The sequence below is a fragment of the Linepithema humile genome, chromosome 1, assembly GCF_040581485.1.
Source record: "Linepithema humile isolate Giens D197 chromosome 1, Lhum_UNIL_v1.0, whole genome shotgun sequence".
Lineage (NCBI taxonomy): Eukaryota > Metazoa > Arthropoda > Insecta > Hymenoptera > Formicidae > Linepithema > Linepithema humile.
In genome coordinates this window covers 28,969,329-28,990,209 of record NC_090128.1, presented here as the reverse complement: position 1 = coordinate 28,990,209, position 20,881 = coordinate 28,969,329, and the positions used below count along the sequence as shown (strand labels likewise).

General features: G+C 33.3%; 3 protein-coding genes across 5 annotated transcripts in view; all 3 read right to left on the bottom strand.

Annotated features, from left to right (window-relative positions):
• Nucleotides 1-20,881, bottom strand: part of LOC105678722 (uncharacterized) — a 187,340-nt gene that overhangs the window by 45,039 nt on the left and 121,420 nt on the right. The gene's annotated exons all lie outside the window — the stretch shown is intronic.
• Nucleotides 12,900-16,036, bottom strand: LOC105678733 (BMP-binding endothelial regulator protein-like). The gene is made up of 7 exons (XM_067347361.1): nt 15,881-16,036; nt 15,324-15,567; nt 15,129-15,235; nt 14,624-14,743; nt 14,024-14,173; nt 13,880-13,939; nt 12,900-13,205 (listed from the first exon to the last, which is right to left on the bottom strand). The coding sequence occupies exons 1-7, from the start codon at nt 15,960-15,962 to the stop codon at nt 13,027-13,029; spliced, it is 942 nt and encodes a 313-aa protein (XP_067203462.1). The 5' UTR covers nt 15,963-16,036; the 3' UTR covers nt 12,900-13,026.
• Nucleotides 17,134-20,543, bottom strand: LOC105678730 (kielin/chordin-like protein). Of its 2 annotated transcripts, none has more exons than XM_067347360.1 (7): nt 20,384-20,543; nt 19,925-20,165; nt 19,003-19,109; nt 18,665-18,784; nt 18,401-18,550; nt 18,250-18,312; nt 17,134-17,441 (listed from the first exon to the last, which is right to left on the bottom strand). In XM_067347360.1, exons 1-7 carry the CDS (start codon nt 20,457-20,459, stop codon nt 17,278-17,280), a joined length of 921 nt encoding a protein of 306 aa, XP_067203461.1. In that variant the 5' UTR covers nt 20,460-20,543; the 3' UTR covers nt 17,134-17,277. The 2 variants fall into 2 exon arrangements, with proteins under 2 accessions (XP_067203461.1, XP_012233711.1); XM_012378288.2 differs by having other exon boundaries at nt 17,134-17,444; nt 20,384-20,542.

Genomic DNA, 20,881 nt, shown 5'->3' with positions numbered 1-20,881 from the left:
ATAAAGCTTTCGATATACGCTAATTCATTTCACTTGCCACATTGTTATTTTCATTAGCCGTACACGAGCAATTATTCGGGTATATTATTGAATCCCATCAGATCGAGACCTTTATTTTTAAAATGGCGTATCTCTAATTCGGAATTTGAACAATATGCTAATTCGCACTAATGCGTTATATCGATTATACGACCGGATTTGCGCGAAGTACGAAACTTACAAAATAAACTACTCAATTATCCTAATGCGATCCAGTAGAGTTTTGCACTATTATCGCATATTACGAGAAATTACGGAAATTTCGGTGCAAATCCGATTTTGCAACTGCGTTACTCGAAACTCGACATTTATCGCGCTACTGTGTAAATTATACGGCCGAAAAACGTTTTTGCGCGATATGAACAATTACGATAATCAAACGCCACGGTCAAATCTAATTGCCGGCATCTCGTTGCTGAATGGAGGTTAGCCTAATTTGCAATCGCATTATTATCGGCAATACAGTCAGCGCACGGCAATTCACTCTCGAGCTGATCTATAGGGTCTATTTGCGCGCGGCAAATTGTGTACCCTATCGGTATTAGGATTGCGTCCGTACGCGAACGGCGGTTTAATAACGTGCTCGCCGATCGACCGCATATCAACCGGACGAGCACTTGTCAATTCCGACGACGAGAGTCATCGATCATGCTCAAAACGTAGGCTTAAGTAATCTGTAGCGCCGAGCGAACAACCGAGCTGTAGACGTAAGCCGGCAGCGAGAAGGGTTGCTCTTGTGACGGGCACTGTATAGAGGGCTTGTAAAATTATCGTTTGACATACCATTTGACGTACGGCTGGAGTAAATAAACTATCGTATCGCATACATATTTACAAGGCTATCTGCTTCGTTTATTAATAATTCTACGTTCTTCTTTGAGTAAAATATTGGGAATTTTCGTAATTTTTCAGTGCTAGTCTCTACGACACTTAATCAAATAACGCTGTCTGCTAAAAGATAGTTTTACAATTCCATCGTATCAATATTTGTTTAGTGGGTGATATTAATCGATTATAAAGTTCAATAAAATTACCATCACCTTAAAAACATGAAGTAAACGCGCACAGAACCGAAGATCCAAGAGGATCTTTCTTTTTGTGCGGTCCATATTCCGCATAAAAGGCAGAGAGTTAAAATAGGATGGACAGAGTGAGAGAGGAGTTCGAGAACGGGTTTGGAGATTGCGCGAGATTAGATACATCTTCGGTGAAAACGTCGGCTGAATGGCAATGGCGTAACGCAAACGCAAAAGACCGCGCCCATAAGAGGACCGCCTAATCTGCATTTACATGGCTTTCAGCGTATCTCGGGAGAATGGAACGGGCCCCGAAGCCACGAAGGTGCAATCTCTCTTTCGTCGGTTTTCACGCCGGCGAAAAAAGGCCTCGAGCTTACGATGCCGTCCTAAGTTGGTTTCGAAGAGACTTGAACGAGGCGCCGAGTGGCGGCCGAGAGGGCATTGTCGTGCGTGCAAACAATGAGATTCTTCCTTCGAGAATATGCAGCTCAACGTGAACTCTCGACCGGGGAAACAGCCCCGAGCTACAAAACCTTTCGCCCATATTAGAGATGCGTTCTGTATTAAACGATGTAACGGAAAATATTCGGAAAATGCGCATCCACGAGATTCGAAAAGGGGATTTTTTGTTGTTGCGGCTTTGCAAAAAATATAATAAATATTAGAAAAGCATTTTTCAATATGGCATAAAACATTATACATATTAATATGAACGAATGTGAGCAACGAATTCGTAATATCTGCGAAATAGATAAAAAGTATCTGTGTATATAATATGTTACATAGTTTCTGGAACTATGCGCGCAAAAGCTCGAACATTCGTGAGGTAGTAAAACATTACATCGATGGCTGGAAGTCGAGCTCATATTTCCATATTATGTTTTCCATAAAATTTGTCTCGGTCACGTATGTACTCCCAACGTAGAATTGCACTCCCGTCGTTATAAATTGCATACAGCGTACATAAGGCCTTTATATCTCGGATGTACGCTCGTCGAATACGCGTGTTTTATGACATGCGATGCAAAACTCATGTAAAGTTGTTTTCGACAGAAATGCCATCGTATTATTTAGATCATTTATTGTAGAAAACACCAGTTACATCGTTAAAAAGAAAAGAACATCTTGATAAAAGCACGAACATTTAATAAATTGTAAATGAAAGCAATCCGTCGATCTACAAACGGAAAGGCGCATTAAAAATTTTTCAAACACTTCATTAATCACATTTTAATTTCTAAATAGTATAATATGATACAAAAAGAAATTTTCATATGCTTTTAGTTGTAAACGGTGGTGACAAATTTTATTTACAATTATTATTGAATTATTATTATTACTGAAATTATTCCATAAAAATGTGTCATGTTTCATGTGTGCTATTTTATTACAAAATAATCCGATTCTATAACGGAATTGTTTTTCTATTTGTTTTTTTCATATTACCTTTCTACAAAAATCAAGGAAAGCTGGCAAGAATGCATTGCATCGATTCATGTGACATAACGAAAACAGCATCATGTTTTTCCTCGTGGTTTTTAGAAAACACAAAATAACAGTAAACAGAAAAATAATCATCTGTATTTCTCTTCTATTTTACTTGTATTTTCATTTCTTTAAGGGGACAATTTTTTCTATTTAAATCTTAAATCTCCTTTGAATACTGATACATTTCGTGCAATGAAATTCGATGAGAAATCTTTAAGGGACAATAATCACAAGGAGAACAAAAATATCAAAATATTTTCACTCATATTCCTTAAACCAACCATAGAATGTAATATATAGTAGAAAAAAAAAGAAATCACTTGCGCATCAAGCTACTAAATTGAATGCAAAAAGCGAGCGCGTCTCCGGGCTGTCTCGGCGTAAAAGCTTGCGAAAAGCTATTACTGACGCGGCGAACGCTATTCTTCGTGTGATCACAAATTCCACCTTTCTCCGCGACTGCCACACGAACTTTGAAAGCAACGAGATCCAGATGGCTGCTAGTTTCGCAAACTTCGCTGACCAATTTCTCGCGACCGGGGAGCAGAAGCGGGCCCGGGACATTACGCGATGCTATGGTGGTGACGCTCTTATAATTAATGATCCCATAAACCGGCATTATCGTAACGACGCACAGTGGTACTGAGGCGGAAAAAATTGATTTTTTACAGTTTAAATTTTTAATTTTATTTTATCATAAAATTGATGTTTAAAGATTTAATATATCAATACTGAAATATTTTTTTCTTTAAAACTTTCTATTTATTAAAATTTTTAATGAACAAAACTTAAAATATTTTTATTATAAAATATATCGTGGTAGGTAATATTCAATTGTCTTGTTTTTTTTAATCAAAGATTATATATATATATATATATATATATATATATATATATATATATATAATTATTATAAAATATTATATTTATTATAAAAATTTAAGTTAACTTTGAATCTTCCTTAAAAAATATTGCTTTAAAAATGTTTTTTAAAAAAAAAAAAAAGGAAATATTAATTAGACGAAGTATTTCTTTATTACCCAAACCTCTCCAAAATGTATTTTTTGTCTAGAATGAAAGATAATCTTTCTAATTTAAAGAAACATCAATATCCAGCTGCGCATATTTGCGCCATTGAGAGAAATTCAAATTTTTATTCAAAGATGTTATGTTATAATGCATCATGCAATCAATGGCGCACTTTCGTCAACTTTTTTGTTGTTTCATATTTCTTTCATAGATGGTGTTTTGCTAAATGTTTTATCTCGTAAGTAGAAAATGTTTTAAAATGACATATTAACAGGATTAGAATTAATGTTGCTCTGGGTCAAATAGTTTTTTGAGCTGATGTATGTTTGTTTTTCCAAATTGATTCGATTAAATTTATTTCTGCATTCAGTATTTGCTGATATATATATATATATGTATTATAAAAATACTAATTACATTTTATTTCTGTAATATTATATATAGAAGATTACATTTTATTTCCAACATAAATCGTTTCAGCCTTTAATTTTTTTTATAATTCCTTTAAATTTATAATTTCTTTAATTTTATCATTTCCTTAATAATTTCCTTTAATTCCTTTAATTACTTCATATAACATTATTAATAATAAGTATTGCGTTCGCTGTTTAGTTTATAAAGATTTTAGTTTTTAAGAGTTTGCTATATATAGTATATCATTGTTTTCTGTTCACATTAGATTACTCGTTTTATTTAACTTTTATTCTTATGACTTACATTTCCAATTTTTAATTTGTATAAATTATATATTAATACATTATATTATTCTTAAAATTTATTAGATTATTTCAAAATGACGACTTTTTCGATTTCTCGTGAACATTTGTCAGAAATAATTCTGACTAATAATTACAATATAGATAAAATAAAAATATTATTAAAAAGTAAATTTACAAACTTAAAGACAAAACACTTGGAAAAAGTGATTCAAGATATTCAAAGACATTTTTTGTATCAATTGAAGAAAAATGGCAAAACAGTCAAAGAAAATCTGATAGATTCGAAAAAGAAAATAGAAATTGGTTGAATGGAGTGTTCACAGTACAACTTGAAGAAGTTGACTCTGATGTGCAAAGTGAACCTCCAACAAAGAAAAAGGTAGGGAGGCCTCAAAAATCATTCGAAGAATGTTGTGATCGAGCAAAACGGTATAAGGCAAAGCATCTTTGTGAAACTTTTCCCATCGAACAGTTAAATTTGGCTGTCAAGAATGCATCAGATAATAATATAACGCGAGAATATATTGATACTAATCAAACATTAGCGATGATAACGAATGCAGATTTGAGTAAATATCAATATGAAGTAATTCGAGAAACATTAAAAAAAAGTGGTTTCGATATTTTGCCTTCTTATAAGAAAGTTTTAGAAGTTAAAAAGGAATGTTATCCTCGAGAAATGAAGATAACCGAAACGAAAGCTGAAATAGATCTTCAAAATTTATTAGATCACACTGCTGAAAGAATGTTCAAAAGTTTTGATATAAAAACAATTGCAAACATCGACAAAGAGGAATTAATTTTAATTTCCAAATGGGGATGTGATGGGGCATCTGGTCAAAATGAATTCAAGCAAAAGTTTTTGGACAATTCAATAAACGCATCTGATGCATTCATGTACATGGCATCTACAGTGCCGATTCAATTAGTTTCGAACGATGATATCATGAAACAGTTTTGGCAAAACTCACGCCCATCAAGTCCAAGACTGTGTAGACCAATTCAGTTTGAATTCGCCAAAGAAACACCTGAATTGATTAAAAAAACGGTGCAAGACATAGAAAAGAAAATTTCAAACTTGCATGAAACAATAATAAATATATCCGGACATACTTTCAAAGTAAAACATAACATGTTATGTACAATGATTGATGGAAAAACAGCTCAATCGCTCACTGACACAAAATCATCATCAACTTGTTACATTTGTAAAGCGACTCCTCGAGAGATGAATGATCTTAATCGAATTCATCAAAAATCTTATGACGACAATGCTTTAAAACTCGGCTTATCTCCTCTACATGCGCGTATAAAATTCATGGAATGCATTCTTCATGTCGCTTACAATCTGTCTTTTAAAAAATGGTCAGTTACGAAGGAAACAAAAATTGAAAAAGAAAACAACAAAAAGAAAATCCAAAAAGAATTTCAATCTCGAACTGGTCTTAGAATAGATACGGTGCGTCAAGGCTGTGGAAATACAAATGATGGCAATACTTCGCGCCGTTTTTTTTTTTTTTTTTAGGTAACAGCAGAAATCACAGGAATAAACGAAAATTTAATTAAACGTTTCTCAGTAATACTGGAAGTCATTACTTGCAGTGCTGCTATTGATCCGAAAAAATTTGGCATATATTCTTATGATACTGCAAAAATGTTTGTTGACTTGTATGGCTGGTATTACATGCCAGTAAGTGTTCACAAAGTTCTTCTTCATGGCGAAAAAATTATTACTGCAGCAATGCTTCCTATTGGTTTATTATCTGAAGAAGCACAAGAAGCTCGCAACAAAGATTATAAAAAATATCGAATTTATCATTCAAGAAAAATTAGTCGTTTAACTACAAACGAAGATGTGTTGCATCAATTATTAATCTCATCTGATCCATATTTATTCAGTTTGCGAAAAGAACCAGCAAAAAGTATTTTACCATTAAGTGAAGATGCGAAATCTCTTTTCCAAGACGAATCTGAAAAACCTGACTAATTATTCATTTAAAAAATTATTCTTATTATTTTTGCAATAATATAATAATTAAAAATTTAATAAATTCTAATTGATAAATCATTATCTTTAAGTTAAAAAAATAATTATGACTCTATCTATTGAAATTAAAAAGTTACATAATTTTTTCCGAAAGTATGCGTTCTAGCACCACTGTGCGACGCACCGCGTTGATATCGATCTCGCCGGGAGAGTCTAGAGAACCGTGGAACACTTCTCCTCGTCGAGTCATAATTAATAGATAGTAATCAAATATTATAGTCCACCGCGCGCGAGGGATCGCCCTTCCGACGGTAAATTATTATAACGGGCGATGCGAGCGTATTATGATTTACAGTTGAACGAGCGCGCTTTACAGATAGCGCGATTACGGGCAAAATCTCGTACAGTACAAACGTTCCATCATCGTTTAATATTCGTCGCGTACGATATATTTATTCGTTTAGTCGCGCATCTTTGGTTGCGCTTCTGCGCAAGATTGAATGTGTGTAGTTTCTTCGAATAATCTATTCATCAATTGCATTTAGTTACGATTTTAGCTGATTGATGTATTATTTATTTCATAATTTTGTTTCATTAGTTCTGTATTATTTTAAATACTGTACAATATATTTTCACGATATACTCGCTAGACTCATGAATAACGCATACGCTTAAAAATCCTTTAGGTATATGCAAATCTTGCATTGCATATTATTCGCTAATCGAATATTAATTCTCGCACTTTATTATCAGTTAATTTCAACTAAATAAAGTTTCCAAACACATTTCCATGACGCAAATTGGAATTTTTGACATAATATTAGTCGATGTACTTGTTGATGCAGCACGAAAAGTCATTAAAAATTGTAATTAAACTGTTCAAGAAATAATATTATTTTGAAATTTTAATGTTACATAAAATTAAGATGCTGCAAAAATGTCGATTTTGCCTTTACATTCTACATCAAAAACCATATATTATTTATCAAACAATATGTATGGGCTTAATCATGGCTAAACATTAAAGATCTTGGTAAACGCCAGATAATGCACATGATGCGATACTTATATTTACGTCGTTTTTCTTTCCACGGCGTAGAACGGATGAGACTATAGTAAAAGTAATTTGTCGGATAAAAGCGTCAAAGTATCAGGCAGGAAGCGGGACCCGGGACTTTTATTTCAACTTTTAATCCGTCAAAGCGTTCATCAAGGGAAAATTTTCATGAAAAAAAATTAATCTGATAAAACGGTTCGCGAGTGGACACAGTGGACGCGCGAGGGAGATAGAACGGCTTAATAACGGAATGAAATACTGCCACTTAAAGGGCCGTCGGGCGAAAATAAATACGAGGAGATAGAACGTACGGATAATGCGTTTATTATTCCGGAATGGTGTTTCGCGAAGTTTTCATATTACAGCGCTGTGACGCAATGAAAAGCGGCCTCGTAATGCGACTAAAGTATCCTCCGATCGTCGTAAGCGTAATTCTTCAGCGCAATGGTAAGGAAAGACGTTTTTCAGCGCGATAATTAACCGAAGTAAACTCGTAAATTTCGACGAAACAGGCACTTGGATAAAAATGCGGAGTGTGCGTGAGAAAGGAGGCCGCCCGGCACAAATCATCGTTCGGGAATTTATCAGCCCGTCGCGAAATGTTGAAGCAAGAAAAATGTTTACAGTCACAATATTGCCGCAAACTTTCCAAGTTCTTGACTATATATGCCGGGCTGTTCGAAAAAGTTTCAGCACAGCGGCAAGCAAAACAGTTATTAAAGTTACGTTATAATCACTTTGCTAAGCTCTTCGTCTGTTAACTTTGCAGATTTTATGCGCGTCCCTGTCCATACCTGTTATAAATTTCGAAGTAAAATTTACTGTCTCGTAGTTTATAAACCTCGCTTCCTTGGATTTAATCTCTCCAAGACAACTTTCGACACAAGGGATTAATACTATTTTTATCACTTTTATTATTGAGATAAATTTTTACAGATTTTTATTTATCTCTCACTCGTTAAAATAATATTTACGGCCAGTAGAAAAATAAATATTCCACGTAACTAAATTCCATCATAAAATAGTGCATCTACAATTAGAATGATAAGTAATAAATTATACGAATTAATTGAAAATTTAGGCAACAAATACTTCAATTGTAATCGCGCAATTATAAATTCAGCCTTTATCTAGCTGCGATTCGTATCAATTCACCGACAGCGAGACATCGGTCGCCAAACTATCGCTGTTAACCATCGACCATAAATATGGCTGTTGCGACACAAACAACCTTCGAGATCTTAATCAAACAAATCGGGAATTACGGCGGAGTAAATTAATAACGCGGTAACACCAACATCGTCGTTTCTCGTCGTACCTGATTGGCCCAACAAGCTTAACAGCCCGCCATTCGTCTCGCGGGATCGATCGCAACCCCCTTGCACGAATCCAAGCCCGAAGCTTATCGGAGAGCAACGGGATGCCGGAATCATGGGGCATATACACAACACGAGAAACCGGAAGCGGGATGGATGAACGCGCGAATCAGTCGTCTACGCTCTCAGCTTTCTCACCGAACTCGCTCCGCAGACCGAGAGAGCCCTGAAAAGCTTTCGGAAGAGGCTCTCCCCGGTTTATCATAATTGCATCTCGCGGCATCCAAGCCCGCTCTCTCCTAACGAGCACGCAGCGTGCGCGCCAGCAGCGTAGTAGCTCGGGAAATTAGTATCCGGGTTAGTTTATGCCAGACCGCCGTCGTCATGAATTATGGATGCATTGGCCAGCTCGTACTTTGCTGCAGGCACGTTTTTTTCGCGCTTTCGGCGAAAACACGTCGACGCTTCCGAGATTTTCTAACTCAATGCTGTTTTTACTCGTGGATACGGCGATTCTTCTTACGAAAAAAACAATAGCGTAATATTGTATGTAAATATTTAGAAGCGTAGTATTCTATAATAATACAATTGCAAAGTGCTCCGAAATTTCAACTTATAATTTTAATAATATATTTTTTCAAAAATGTTAATTTAATGTATGCATAAATATTAAACACATAATGAGCAGGTTTTATTTTGTCCGACTTGTACGAGCTTACTCTCCACGCTGCTACTTTTTTATTGCACTACTTTTTTTATTATGTCAAGAAGACTGTCTTCCTTCATCGCTAATGCTAAAAACTTGCAGCTAATACGAAAGAAGTTCATCGAAAATTCTTTCTTTATGCGGGGATTAATTAAATTTTGGTTTAGCCACCAGACTGATCTCGGATCGCGTACTTCGAAGCCGCGTTGGATCCTTCCGTTTTCAGTGGTTCTTTCGCGCGGTTAATTCCGGTCCCAGAAGTCTACCGGGGCCGAGTGGAATGGATAAGCGTAAGGTCGGTCGTGCTAATGCACTAAAAGTTTCGACGCGTTCAAGGTTTTTCCCGCTTGTGTTCTTTAGCTGAATTCCTTCGGGATACTTCGGTCACAAAACGTAACCGTAAATTGAAACGGAAAATGCGCAGTGTAAAACATTCGCGTTTTGATGTTTTATATATGTCCAATGTAACTCAAGAAAGATGTTCAATTAATCAAGGTGATCGATGTGCTTTGGATCGTACAAAAGTTTTCGGCTAGACCAGATCTCTCGCGTGTCCTTTGACGATAAATTAAACACCAATATTGTGATACTTAAGATAGATGATACGGTCTGTGAGTACATAGCAATCAGCTAACTATACCGCACTGCGTGGAATTGCATCTCGTACAGAAATTTAGTACGACAATGGCAGGATTAGTTCCAGCAGATCGTAGGACTTCCATTGTTCGGATTCAGTCGAACCCATCTCTGTCGGTACATTCCGAATTGTCCTGACAGTCAGACGATCCATCAGCTAATCAGTTCGCTCGACGTGTTTCTTGGAGTGTGCTGTTTTACATGCGGGCCGCGTCCATGCGGGTAGACTAAAGACCTCTCTATTCTCAAATAATACTAGTTTGTCATTATGTTGAACATTGACACTTTTCAAGAAGTTACTTGTTTACAGAGTCATTTCAATCACTGATCTTACAACTGCATTCCGCGAATATATTGACGCATGTAATACCGATTAAAACAAAGGATTAATAAAATGAAACTTTTCGCGAGCATTAATAAATTGATTATCGTAGAAACAAAATAATTAACGCAAAACTTTTTCGCAATTTACAATATTGAATATCTTAACAATTACGTTTCAAGTCAAGTTCTTCTCAAGATAAAGTTCACTATAAATTAATTAAAGAGTTCTGTTCCTTATTTTATACTTTTAAAGCTCAATATCTGTATTTAAATTTCAATAAGACATTGATTTTAAGTAGCTTGCTAATTGTACCGATCAAGTTTTTATTAAAAAGAAATCGATTATAAATTACGGAAGAAATTGTTACACATTTTTGGGGGAATATTCTGTTGTTAATCTAATCGATGCTAGAAAGAATAGTTTGACACTAATACAGATACTTTATGAAGGTCGATTCTCGAAAAGACTCGTATCTTTCTGGTGCTCGCAGCGGTAAAATTTTTTACGTATTATCATAATTTTTGCATTCAGGCTTTAAAGTCGAGAGACAGAATTTACGTAGACACTGTACCGCTAAAGTCGGTGACAGAGTCGTGCATTTCCATATCGCGTAACGTGAAGAGTGTCGCAAAAATATAGGGATTCACACACGTAGGATGATGCACATATTTCTGGAGAATTTGTACATTATGGCGGCGATTTCCGCGAGCGTAAATTTTCTCTCATAAGATAAGTCTCTTCGAGAAACGATAAGAAAAGTCTGGTATCTCCTGTGCAGGAGCTGCAAAATGAAGTTTTAACAAGTTTTCCAGCGATATAATTTGACATTTGTAGCGAAGCAATAAATTATTAATCACATTATTGCGAAAAATCTTTGTATAATAAAAATATCATTAAATGACTGACTGATTTTAAATTATCGTGCAAACATATAGATAATAATAATTATAATATTTAAACATAAATTTGGAACATGTCTTTAAAAAAACAATACCTAACTTTATTGTTTTTATTTTAACAATAACTGATTTCGAATAATGTATTATATATAAAAATGATTAAACAATTCACAAAAAACTTGGTGTTCTATAATTTTATTTCTCAAAAAAATGTTTATTTTCTTGTTCATTCTGCAGATTCTTGCTTAATTATGTCACAAAATTGTCCGAGCTCTGCTTAGTAGATCTAAATTTACAGCAAAAGCTAGAAGTCTATTGTCACGACTTTAGTGGATCATTATTGAACGTAATAGTATAACTTCCGGAAGCGACGTTTCTTCCATACTGTCCTCCATATTTTAACGGCGCTCTCAAGACCGTCGCCGCCTACTTCCGGTAACTCCACCGACGCCGGGTCGTGTCTTAAGCGGAACTTAATATAGCCGATTTATTGTCATCCCGAAAGGTCGTTTACAGCAAGTTTGCAGCGCGTGCTCGGCGTACGACTCGCATTCTGTCCTTCGATGAAAGTCACGTCTGTGATAAGTTGGGAAGTGACGATATTTCTTCTATTGTTTAAATCGTTTAAACAAGGTTTGTCAGTAATATATTTTTTATTTGAAATCTTTTGTGTCTAAGTTGTGTGTGGGTTTTATCCCTCGATTAGTTTATCTCTTTTTTGACGTTTACTATACCTTTAAATTCAACACATAACTCTACATATAATTTATAAACTGATAAGCCGCATCAGTTTAGAAATAAATTAAAAGTTTTATACGCACATACCATCTCAACTGTATATTAAAGATTACTTGTTGAGTAAATATTAAAACGCATTCCTTCCTTTACATTTGCAAGCCGCAAAGCGGCTTTTTCGATGTTTTAAGCGCGATAAATCGCTGGCTAACACGACCGCGCAAGCAAGTATGAGCCATAAAATCGGCGGATAAGAGCATGTGAAGTGTCAGCAGTAAAACCACTTAGAAGTTTAAATGAGAAATGAATAAACCTTTGACGGAATATGTAAATAGCTGCGTTGCTAGTTTATACGCGCGCGCAATCATCAGGCAGTATCCAAAAGTGAAATTGGCTTCGCCGTGCAAATTGATTATTATGACACTGCTGCACACCATATGCGAATATTTTAATTTTAATCGAAAAATTATCCGCTAAATAAGTCCGGCAAATATAACATTGCATAAACATGTAAAAAAGCATAAGATATCAGTACTTAAATATTAACATATTTGTAATCAAGTATGTTTCCATCATACAAAAATATTTTCATCAATAAATATTGCAAAGTAAGACTCTTTGACCGCGTTAACAAGCTTGAAATAAACAAGGTTGAAGATCAGACATTTTTTTATTGATAACATTGCTGTGCGCGAACATCTGTTACATTACAATTTATTAAGCATAATTGGAGTAAGCAAATAAGAGATTTGAAGAATCATACAGTTGGGTTTTTTCTTATGATTTTATTCTACAAGGAGTTTTGAATGGTCACATTTCAATATTATCAACAAGTGTGACTTGTGTAAAATGTCAGAAAAAGATTCAATCTCTCTTTTTTTTGTCTCCGTATATTTTAAAATATACGATAAAGAATATGTTTTTGCTGCAAATAACGAACAATATACATTAAGAGGATATTTTATTACATATCAGAATGTTATATCAGTTCTTATACATTAATTTGCTAAAAGACGATATACAATTTTTAGTCTGATAACAAATATAATCACATCACAGATTAAAAAAAAATCAATCAAAATGGTGGAACGGCGGATGGACTGTGACATCGCATTCGTTATCCGGCAGACGTTGACAGGTGAGCACGGGTGGTACTTCGCAAACACACTTAACACACACGGAACTATAATCTGTGGCTTGATTCAGCTCGTCGCCACGATGCACAATTATGTTACCGAAATTACATACATCTGAAAAAAACATATGAATAAGTTGTACAACTGCCTTTCGAATTACATTATCGCATAAAATTATAGTTGACTTATTTCAAAGTAGAAGAGAAAATAAATAATCTTCAAAAAAATTGAATAGATAAATAAAGTAAATTAAAAGAAAATATGATTAAAAAATTAAGTGGATAAATAAATGTAATAAAATTATGCTCCTAATATTGTCAAATCTATAAATATTATTGCAGCGTTGACTAATACGTCTATAGTATAACTTCGTATGCTTTGTAGATTCGTAATGATGACCAAATTAATTATCATTTTAGAGGATTGCGACAGAAATTGGTTTGCGCGTTGCTCCTCACTACGCGCGTGAAACATTTCTCGCAATTAACTCTCATTTCATGCTATTCAAAGCAGAGTCGTAATTAGCATCGCTTGAACGTTCAAATGCGTATCAGTGCATCATTTATATTTTGAACTGTATATTCACTTCAATCTGTGTTGAAGTGAATATATGAAGAATGTGCACACAGTTCAACTAACGAATTAAATTATAATATATACATTTTGCAGTTTTTCAAAATTAATGCAGCACTTACAAATTTTAATTATTAATTAAATAATCAAAGAGATTAAGTATTTTTGTCAGACCATTTAAATTAATCCTGCGTAATAATGTAAATAAAACATACCATCGGGATTAGGCACAGATTTCGAATCCTCCTTGTGTACGACAGTGTCGTTATTGTTCTCTAAAAAATCCGATAAAATAGTTATTGCTCAGATAACGCTAACATGATATATGCAACACATAAAGTTGCATTTCGTGAACTTACGACATCTCGAAAACACGCTGCAGCTGGTCTGCGGCGTCTGATTGGAATAATAAACAGGAGGGCAATTATTAAAAATATCGTTTGCATGCCGAAAATCGGGACTGCAATACGGATGTTTAGGCTTTGCGCAGAACGGTTCGACGTTTTCTCCTAAAATAAAAAAATGTTTGATCAAGAATATACTTACATTATGTATAGATTTAGGTTAAGAACACATTACAAAATTATTATATTCTGCACATTATTATTGTGCGTAACAACATAAATAAATGCTAATTACCTACTTTGTTTGATGATTATAGTTATAACAATATACCTATATATATATAATCATATTAATACAAAGTATTATAATATATAACATTCCAATTTCACCAAAATTTAACAATTTGTACATATTATATAAATTTCACGTTTTGCATAAAAAATGGAAAATTATTTATATTGATAAAAAATCACCATTAATATATATATCATATCACCATTAATATATCATGTGCCTTTGGCATATTAATTGGAGCATATTTTATATATTTATTGTGTATCAAAATAATATTGAAAAATTCAAAACAACGTGAAAATATTTGAAACTATTTTTACCTGTATATCCTGATTGGCATACACAGCTTAAATCTGGATCACTTTCTACTTTGAAATACTCTCCATCTTTATATTCTTTTCCATTTACGACACAAGTGACTCTGTCCTCGGGTTTTTCAGCTAAAATACCAAATAAAGGTAAAATAAACAATTTTACTCAAATATTATACGACTTGTATCTTTCGATATATACGTTTAACTTTTTAAACCGATCGAATTTAAGCACACTAAAATAGTAATATTAAACTACTAATAAAAAATTACAAGTCTATACTTTTAATCACAAGATACATTTTATTTTAGTATTTTAAATAAAACTTTCAATTAAAATATATTGAAAAACGCATATACATTGCTTATTTTTAATATTAAATTATTATTAATCACTATTATTTGAATCTTTTAGAAAATCATAATTGAAATGCGGAGATAAATGATTAACCAGTTCACAATAACTATAATGTATATAAAAATTTATAAGTTCTAGTTAAGAATAGATACTTACGACAAACTTCTTCTCCGGGACAGCAACTTAATGGATTATTTTTTCTGTAGCAACCAGGTTTTACAGGACCGTGGAAACAATCGACTATAGCACAATTGAATGTGGCTCTAGCCAAAAAAATTATAAAATTTGTATAAATAATTTAAATATTAAGATAAAGAAATTAGAATACTTTTATTTTAAAGTCGCACTTACATTCCGTCATGTCCGCTGATGCAGGTGCAACCGATGTCACAAGGATTTGCATCCTCATCTTTGAGGGACTCACCAATCTCATACACTTTGCCATTGATGTAACATTTGTTTTTCGATCTCTTTTTCAAATGCTCACAATTGTATTTTATCGCACAACAATCGCCCTCGTGTTCATACACCGGTTTACAATCGAGAGCCTCGTAATATGCCAAAGGACCGGAGCATTTTGTTTTATCGCATTCCTCTTTACGATAAAAAAGGTCAGAACGATTTGATAAGAAAAAATTATTGTTTTATTAAATGAAAACGAGTGATTTTATCGGTATGTGTTTGTGTTAAAATTGCGTTGTAAATTCATATAAGACATAATTCATATTACATAAAAAATATTGTATATGTAATTTTATTCTTTTTTTATTTAGTTAAAGTGTCAAAGTTTGTACAATTGCTAAACCAATTAAAAATTTTCGAAAAAAATATAACGATAAACTTTTCTAAATTTTATAAGAATCGAGATCGTACGATTTATGCGAGCGTTGCCTATGTTTGCGACTCACCTTGATCAACCGCGACCGTGACGGCGACGAGCGCCAGACAGGCGTATATACGAATGAGAGAACGAGAACCACGATGTGTCATGATTGAGCACCGTGAAAACTTTGACGCACTTTGCGACCGCACTGCGTCATTTATACTTTGACTCGACTCGTGACTGACCCATCTGGAAGGGATTGAGAATGGACTCGAGAGAGACGATGGCCACGCAAATGATAGAGATGGAGTGACGCGATGTAGGAGGAAGGGTTATGTATGTAAGCGAGTACGAGACGAAATGCGTACGAAAAAGAGAGCTAGAAGGTGTATAGGAAGAGGGAAAGAGGCAAACATGTTAGAGAAGGATAGAAATGACAAAGAGAATTACAAGCGAAAGAGACAAAGAAGAATGTAATAAATAAATCGAGAAAGAAAGACAATGTATATAAACGTTAAAAAAATAAAATAATTGAAGAGAAAAATTAACTAGAGAGAATAATTTGTCATCTTCATCAATCATAATTGCATCCATACAAATTACGCAATAATTGTTATTGTGTTCAAGTAAATTACTTCAAGTAAATGCTTTTCATTTTGAATTTTTACCTTGAATCGCTATTACATAATGCTCCGAATTTTATTAAATTGTCCGAAAATAATTTTCATCCATAATTATTGTGAAATATCACAATACGGCGACAATAGCGAATTGCTGTAATTTTTCATATTTTCGATATTCAAAAATACACAAAAAATGTAATTTTTAAAATCTAATTGTAATATTATATAAACAATGTTATTATAATATTTTAAAAAATTTCATTAAATATAACATTGAATTATTTCGATATTTAATAATAAATGTGTATAAAATTTTCATGAAAATATTAATTTTTACTACAATTAAATTTAATCCCTTCAGCATCACGTTATTTTATCTCTGTCATTCGTATGTTTATTGTTTTTCTAAAGTCTACTTTTAATCTCTCCCAGATAGATGTATATTTTTAGTAAATGTTTATTGTATTTTTAATTTTTTTACATATCCAATAAATTTACAATAATATTTTAAATCGTATAATTGCAATAATAACAAAATCACGTAATTACAATATCGTAAGTTTTATCCTATCTTGAAAAAGGCATATTATTTACTTTTGAGATCTCTTTTCGTTGTCATCGCGACGGTTATCGATCGGTTTGTCTATTGCCAAGTTCGCGTAGACGATTTTATTTATTATTGATCGATTGTTATAGGAATGATTAAATTTGACACTTTGTATTTTGACAACTTTATTTTAGTAGCTGTTTAACAAGTTTAAAGTGTTTAAATACAGATACAATTAAAGGGAAAGAACAAAAGGAAAGAATAGAAAAAAAGCGCGCGTTACACGCGCGCATGTATGTCTCAGTATAATAATTAAAAAATTGGTGAAAAATCACATTCGTTATCTGACAATCGTTGGCAGGTTGGTACAGGTGGCACTTCGCAAATGCACTTAACGCAAGTGGAACTGTAATCTGTACCTCTGCTTAGTTCGTCGCCAATATGCATCTTCAGATTACCAAGTAGGCATACATTCTCTTCTAAAAAGAAGTAATCTTCAATAAATTATGATTATGAATGCCGAGTGTGAAATGTTAAAATTAATTTATTTGAATTTTCTATGTCTGCCAAATTGAGAACGCGTGATAAAATTAGTTACCATTTTACAGGATCATAATATTAACACGCTATAGAAATTGATTTGGCGCGTTACTCGTTACCCGCATGCAACGTTTGTCGCAATTACCTCCTATTTGCCAGAATTCACAGTACGCTAGTAGTTAGTATCGCTTGAGTGTTCAAGCGCATGTCAATGCCTCATTTATATCTCATATATAGTATAATCTCCAAATTAGTCAATTGATTTCTCACAAAGTATAAATCTTTATTTTAGATGACGAATAAATTAATCTCGATAATAAAAGAAAAGAAAGTTAAATCAGAGTTCGAATAATGTGAAAAATTGAACATTTTATTTCACGTGTGACTTTATAAACATATTTACTACTCCAATTCTAAAAATTATTAGTGTATTTTAAGAAACTAGTGTAATCAGATACTTAATAAATGATTTAGAAACTTTAAATAAATTATATCATTTAATTGAAGAAATAATAGAGAATGCTTTGTGCAAAAAGTTCCAGTTGAAATGGAAACATAATAAATTAAATTACAGCAAACTAAAATGTAGCCATTTAATGTTTCAACGTTGAATATGAGATATAAATATTTCCTAATAAATTTTAGAAACAATTTACTTTTAGAGCAATGTATAGCATATCTTGTGAATATTGTATGCGTTTTTGCATGATAAATTTACATATAAAAAATTAACATGAAACGTACCATTTAAAGTTTCGCCAGATTTCAAATCGTCATGATTGTGAATGACGGTGTCGTTATCATTTTCTGAAAAATTCAACAATAGTGTCACGGCGCGAGTAGCACGGCGGCAAAATAATTCGCATTGCACTCAGAATTGCTCTCGCAAACTTACGGCATCTCGTACTCAAGCTACAGCTAGTTTGAGGCGGTTGATCGCTATAAAACACTGGAGCGCAGTTCTCAGAAATATCCCGCGCGTTACGGAAGTCAGGACTGCAATATGGATGTTTGGACTTGACACAGAAAGGCTCGACATTTTTACCTAATAGAACATTAAAATGAAAATCAAGATAAATGTACCTAACATTTTGATTGGGAGTTAAAAGAGCACGCGTAAATTGTGCGATTTCATTAAAATAGTAAACATTAGCTCTACCTTCGTATCCCGGTCTGCAAATACAAGTCATATCAGGTTCATTTTTTACTTCGAAATACTCGCCATCTTTATATGTCTTTCCGTCTACTACGCAAGTAGCTCTGTCTTCTGGGTTTTCAGCTATAAGATAAATGAAAAACTCTGTTTACACCTGCTTTTATGAAGTTACTGAGCTATGCCAATTCCATGTGCAATTTGTCAAAGTATTATTTGAATAACAAATTTTAATAACAAAAGTGTATCTGCAATATTGTGTATTTTCAAGCGGAATTTTGATGCACAATATTCGGTTTTAAGCATGTAAACAATTTGTAACTTTTCATTAAGAATGTACTTACGACAAACTTCTTCATTACCGCAACATTGTGACGGAATACTTCGACTGAAGCATCCAGGCCTCGTAGGTGCGAAAACACAATCGATACCAGCGCAAACAAATGCAGCGCTGTTTTAAAAAAATTAAATTGTTCGGGTAATAAAAATGCAAGTTTATTTCTAAAAGCTATAACTAATGCAATAAATATTTGATTTTATTTGGTTTCAAATAGTTTATGTCGCGGAATTAAATTTTCCATAGACATTTGCATCAAAGGTATTAAACAGTTATATTAATAAAATAGATAGAGACTGTAAACGGCTTGACCAATAGGCTCGCCATTATTTCAATAAACAGAAATTCGCGAAAAAGTGAAAGAAATCCGTGAAATATCTATTACAAGGACAAATTATGCTAAACAATATTTCTCCTGCTATGAAGAAATACAGGATACATAAATTATATTCACATATCTGACACATGTTACTATGACAGGATAATCCTGAACTGTCGATGCGTATGAGAAAATGTTATGTAATTTGAATAATGTGACGTCGTACATGAATCTTTCATAATATCGGAAGAAAATGCACTGAACGACTGATGGCTGTATTAAATATTTATGATTGTCGCATTATTTGTAGAAAAATACTAGACTCTCTTCAGATAAAACCACACGAAACAGTAACGGAAACTGACATATATTTTTACGTTTACTTAGAATTGTGCATTGTATTATGCAAAATGATACTTGCAAATAAATAAAGTGTTCAATTTTTAGATAATTTAATAAAAAGTATTCTCTTTCTTTTTTCTCTCTTATTATTCAACAAAGTTACTTTTTTTTATTGCTAATTTTTTTGTTGATAAAATTATGACAATACTACTTTTTAATAGGCGCGACTCACGTTAAAATGATTTATTTACGTCAACGTCGTACTTACACTCCATTATTTTCAATACAAGTGCATCCAATATCGCAAGGATTTCTATCTTCATCTTTGAGATGTTCACCGATTTGGTACTCTTTGCCGTTGACATAACATTTGTCCTTAAGTCTCTCTTTTAGATGATCACAGTTGTATTTTATCGCGCAACAATCGCCTTCTTTTTCGTACACGGGTTTACAATCAAGCAGTTTGTAATACTCCAACGGACCCAAGCATTTTGTCTTATCACATACATCTTCACAGAAAAGAAAGAATCGAAATAATTTATTTTACCAAGAAAGTCATTTCTCCCAATAGAGAACTAATTTCTGCCAATTGCACAGATTGCAGTGATCTAAAATCTGATGTAGTAAGAAGTTTAATTTTTGGTGGTTATTTTGAGAATGTTTAAAAAATTTTTAATTATATATATAACAAGAAAATAAGACATCGTTTTTTTTCTTTACGACTCACCTTGATCGGTCGTGACGATAGCGATGACAAACGCCAGACAGGCGTATATTTGAACAAGAGAAACACGGCGTGTCATGATAGGACACCGCGCTAAAGCTTTATCGACTTTAGCGTCCGCATTGCATCATTTATACTTCTATCCGATCACGGCTGCGAATTCAAGAAGGGATATCGAAAATAGTCCCGAGAGAGATGATCAGCGCACGAATGGGACAGGTAGAATATTGTATAAGAGTGGGAGAAGGAAAAAATACAAGTATATTTATTTATATCTACACGCGACAGCGAAAAAGAAACATAAACGAAAAAGATAACGAGAAAAAAGGAAAAAGAGAGATAAAATATGTGTGTAGGAAAACTAGAAATAAATAAAAGAGAAAGAAAGATATTCGTACGAACATTAAAGAAGTGATGAAACAAATAGTTAGTAAATAAAACAGAAGATAGAAGTACGCGGCTGTGTAAATAAGAAGCAGAATATACGATTACACATAATAA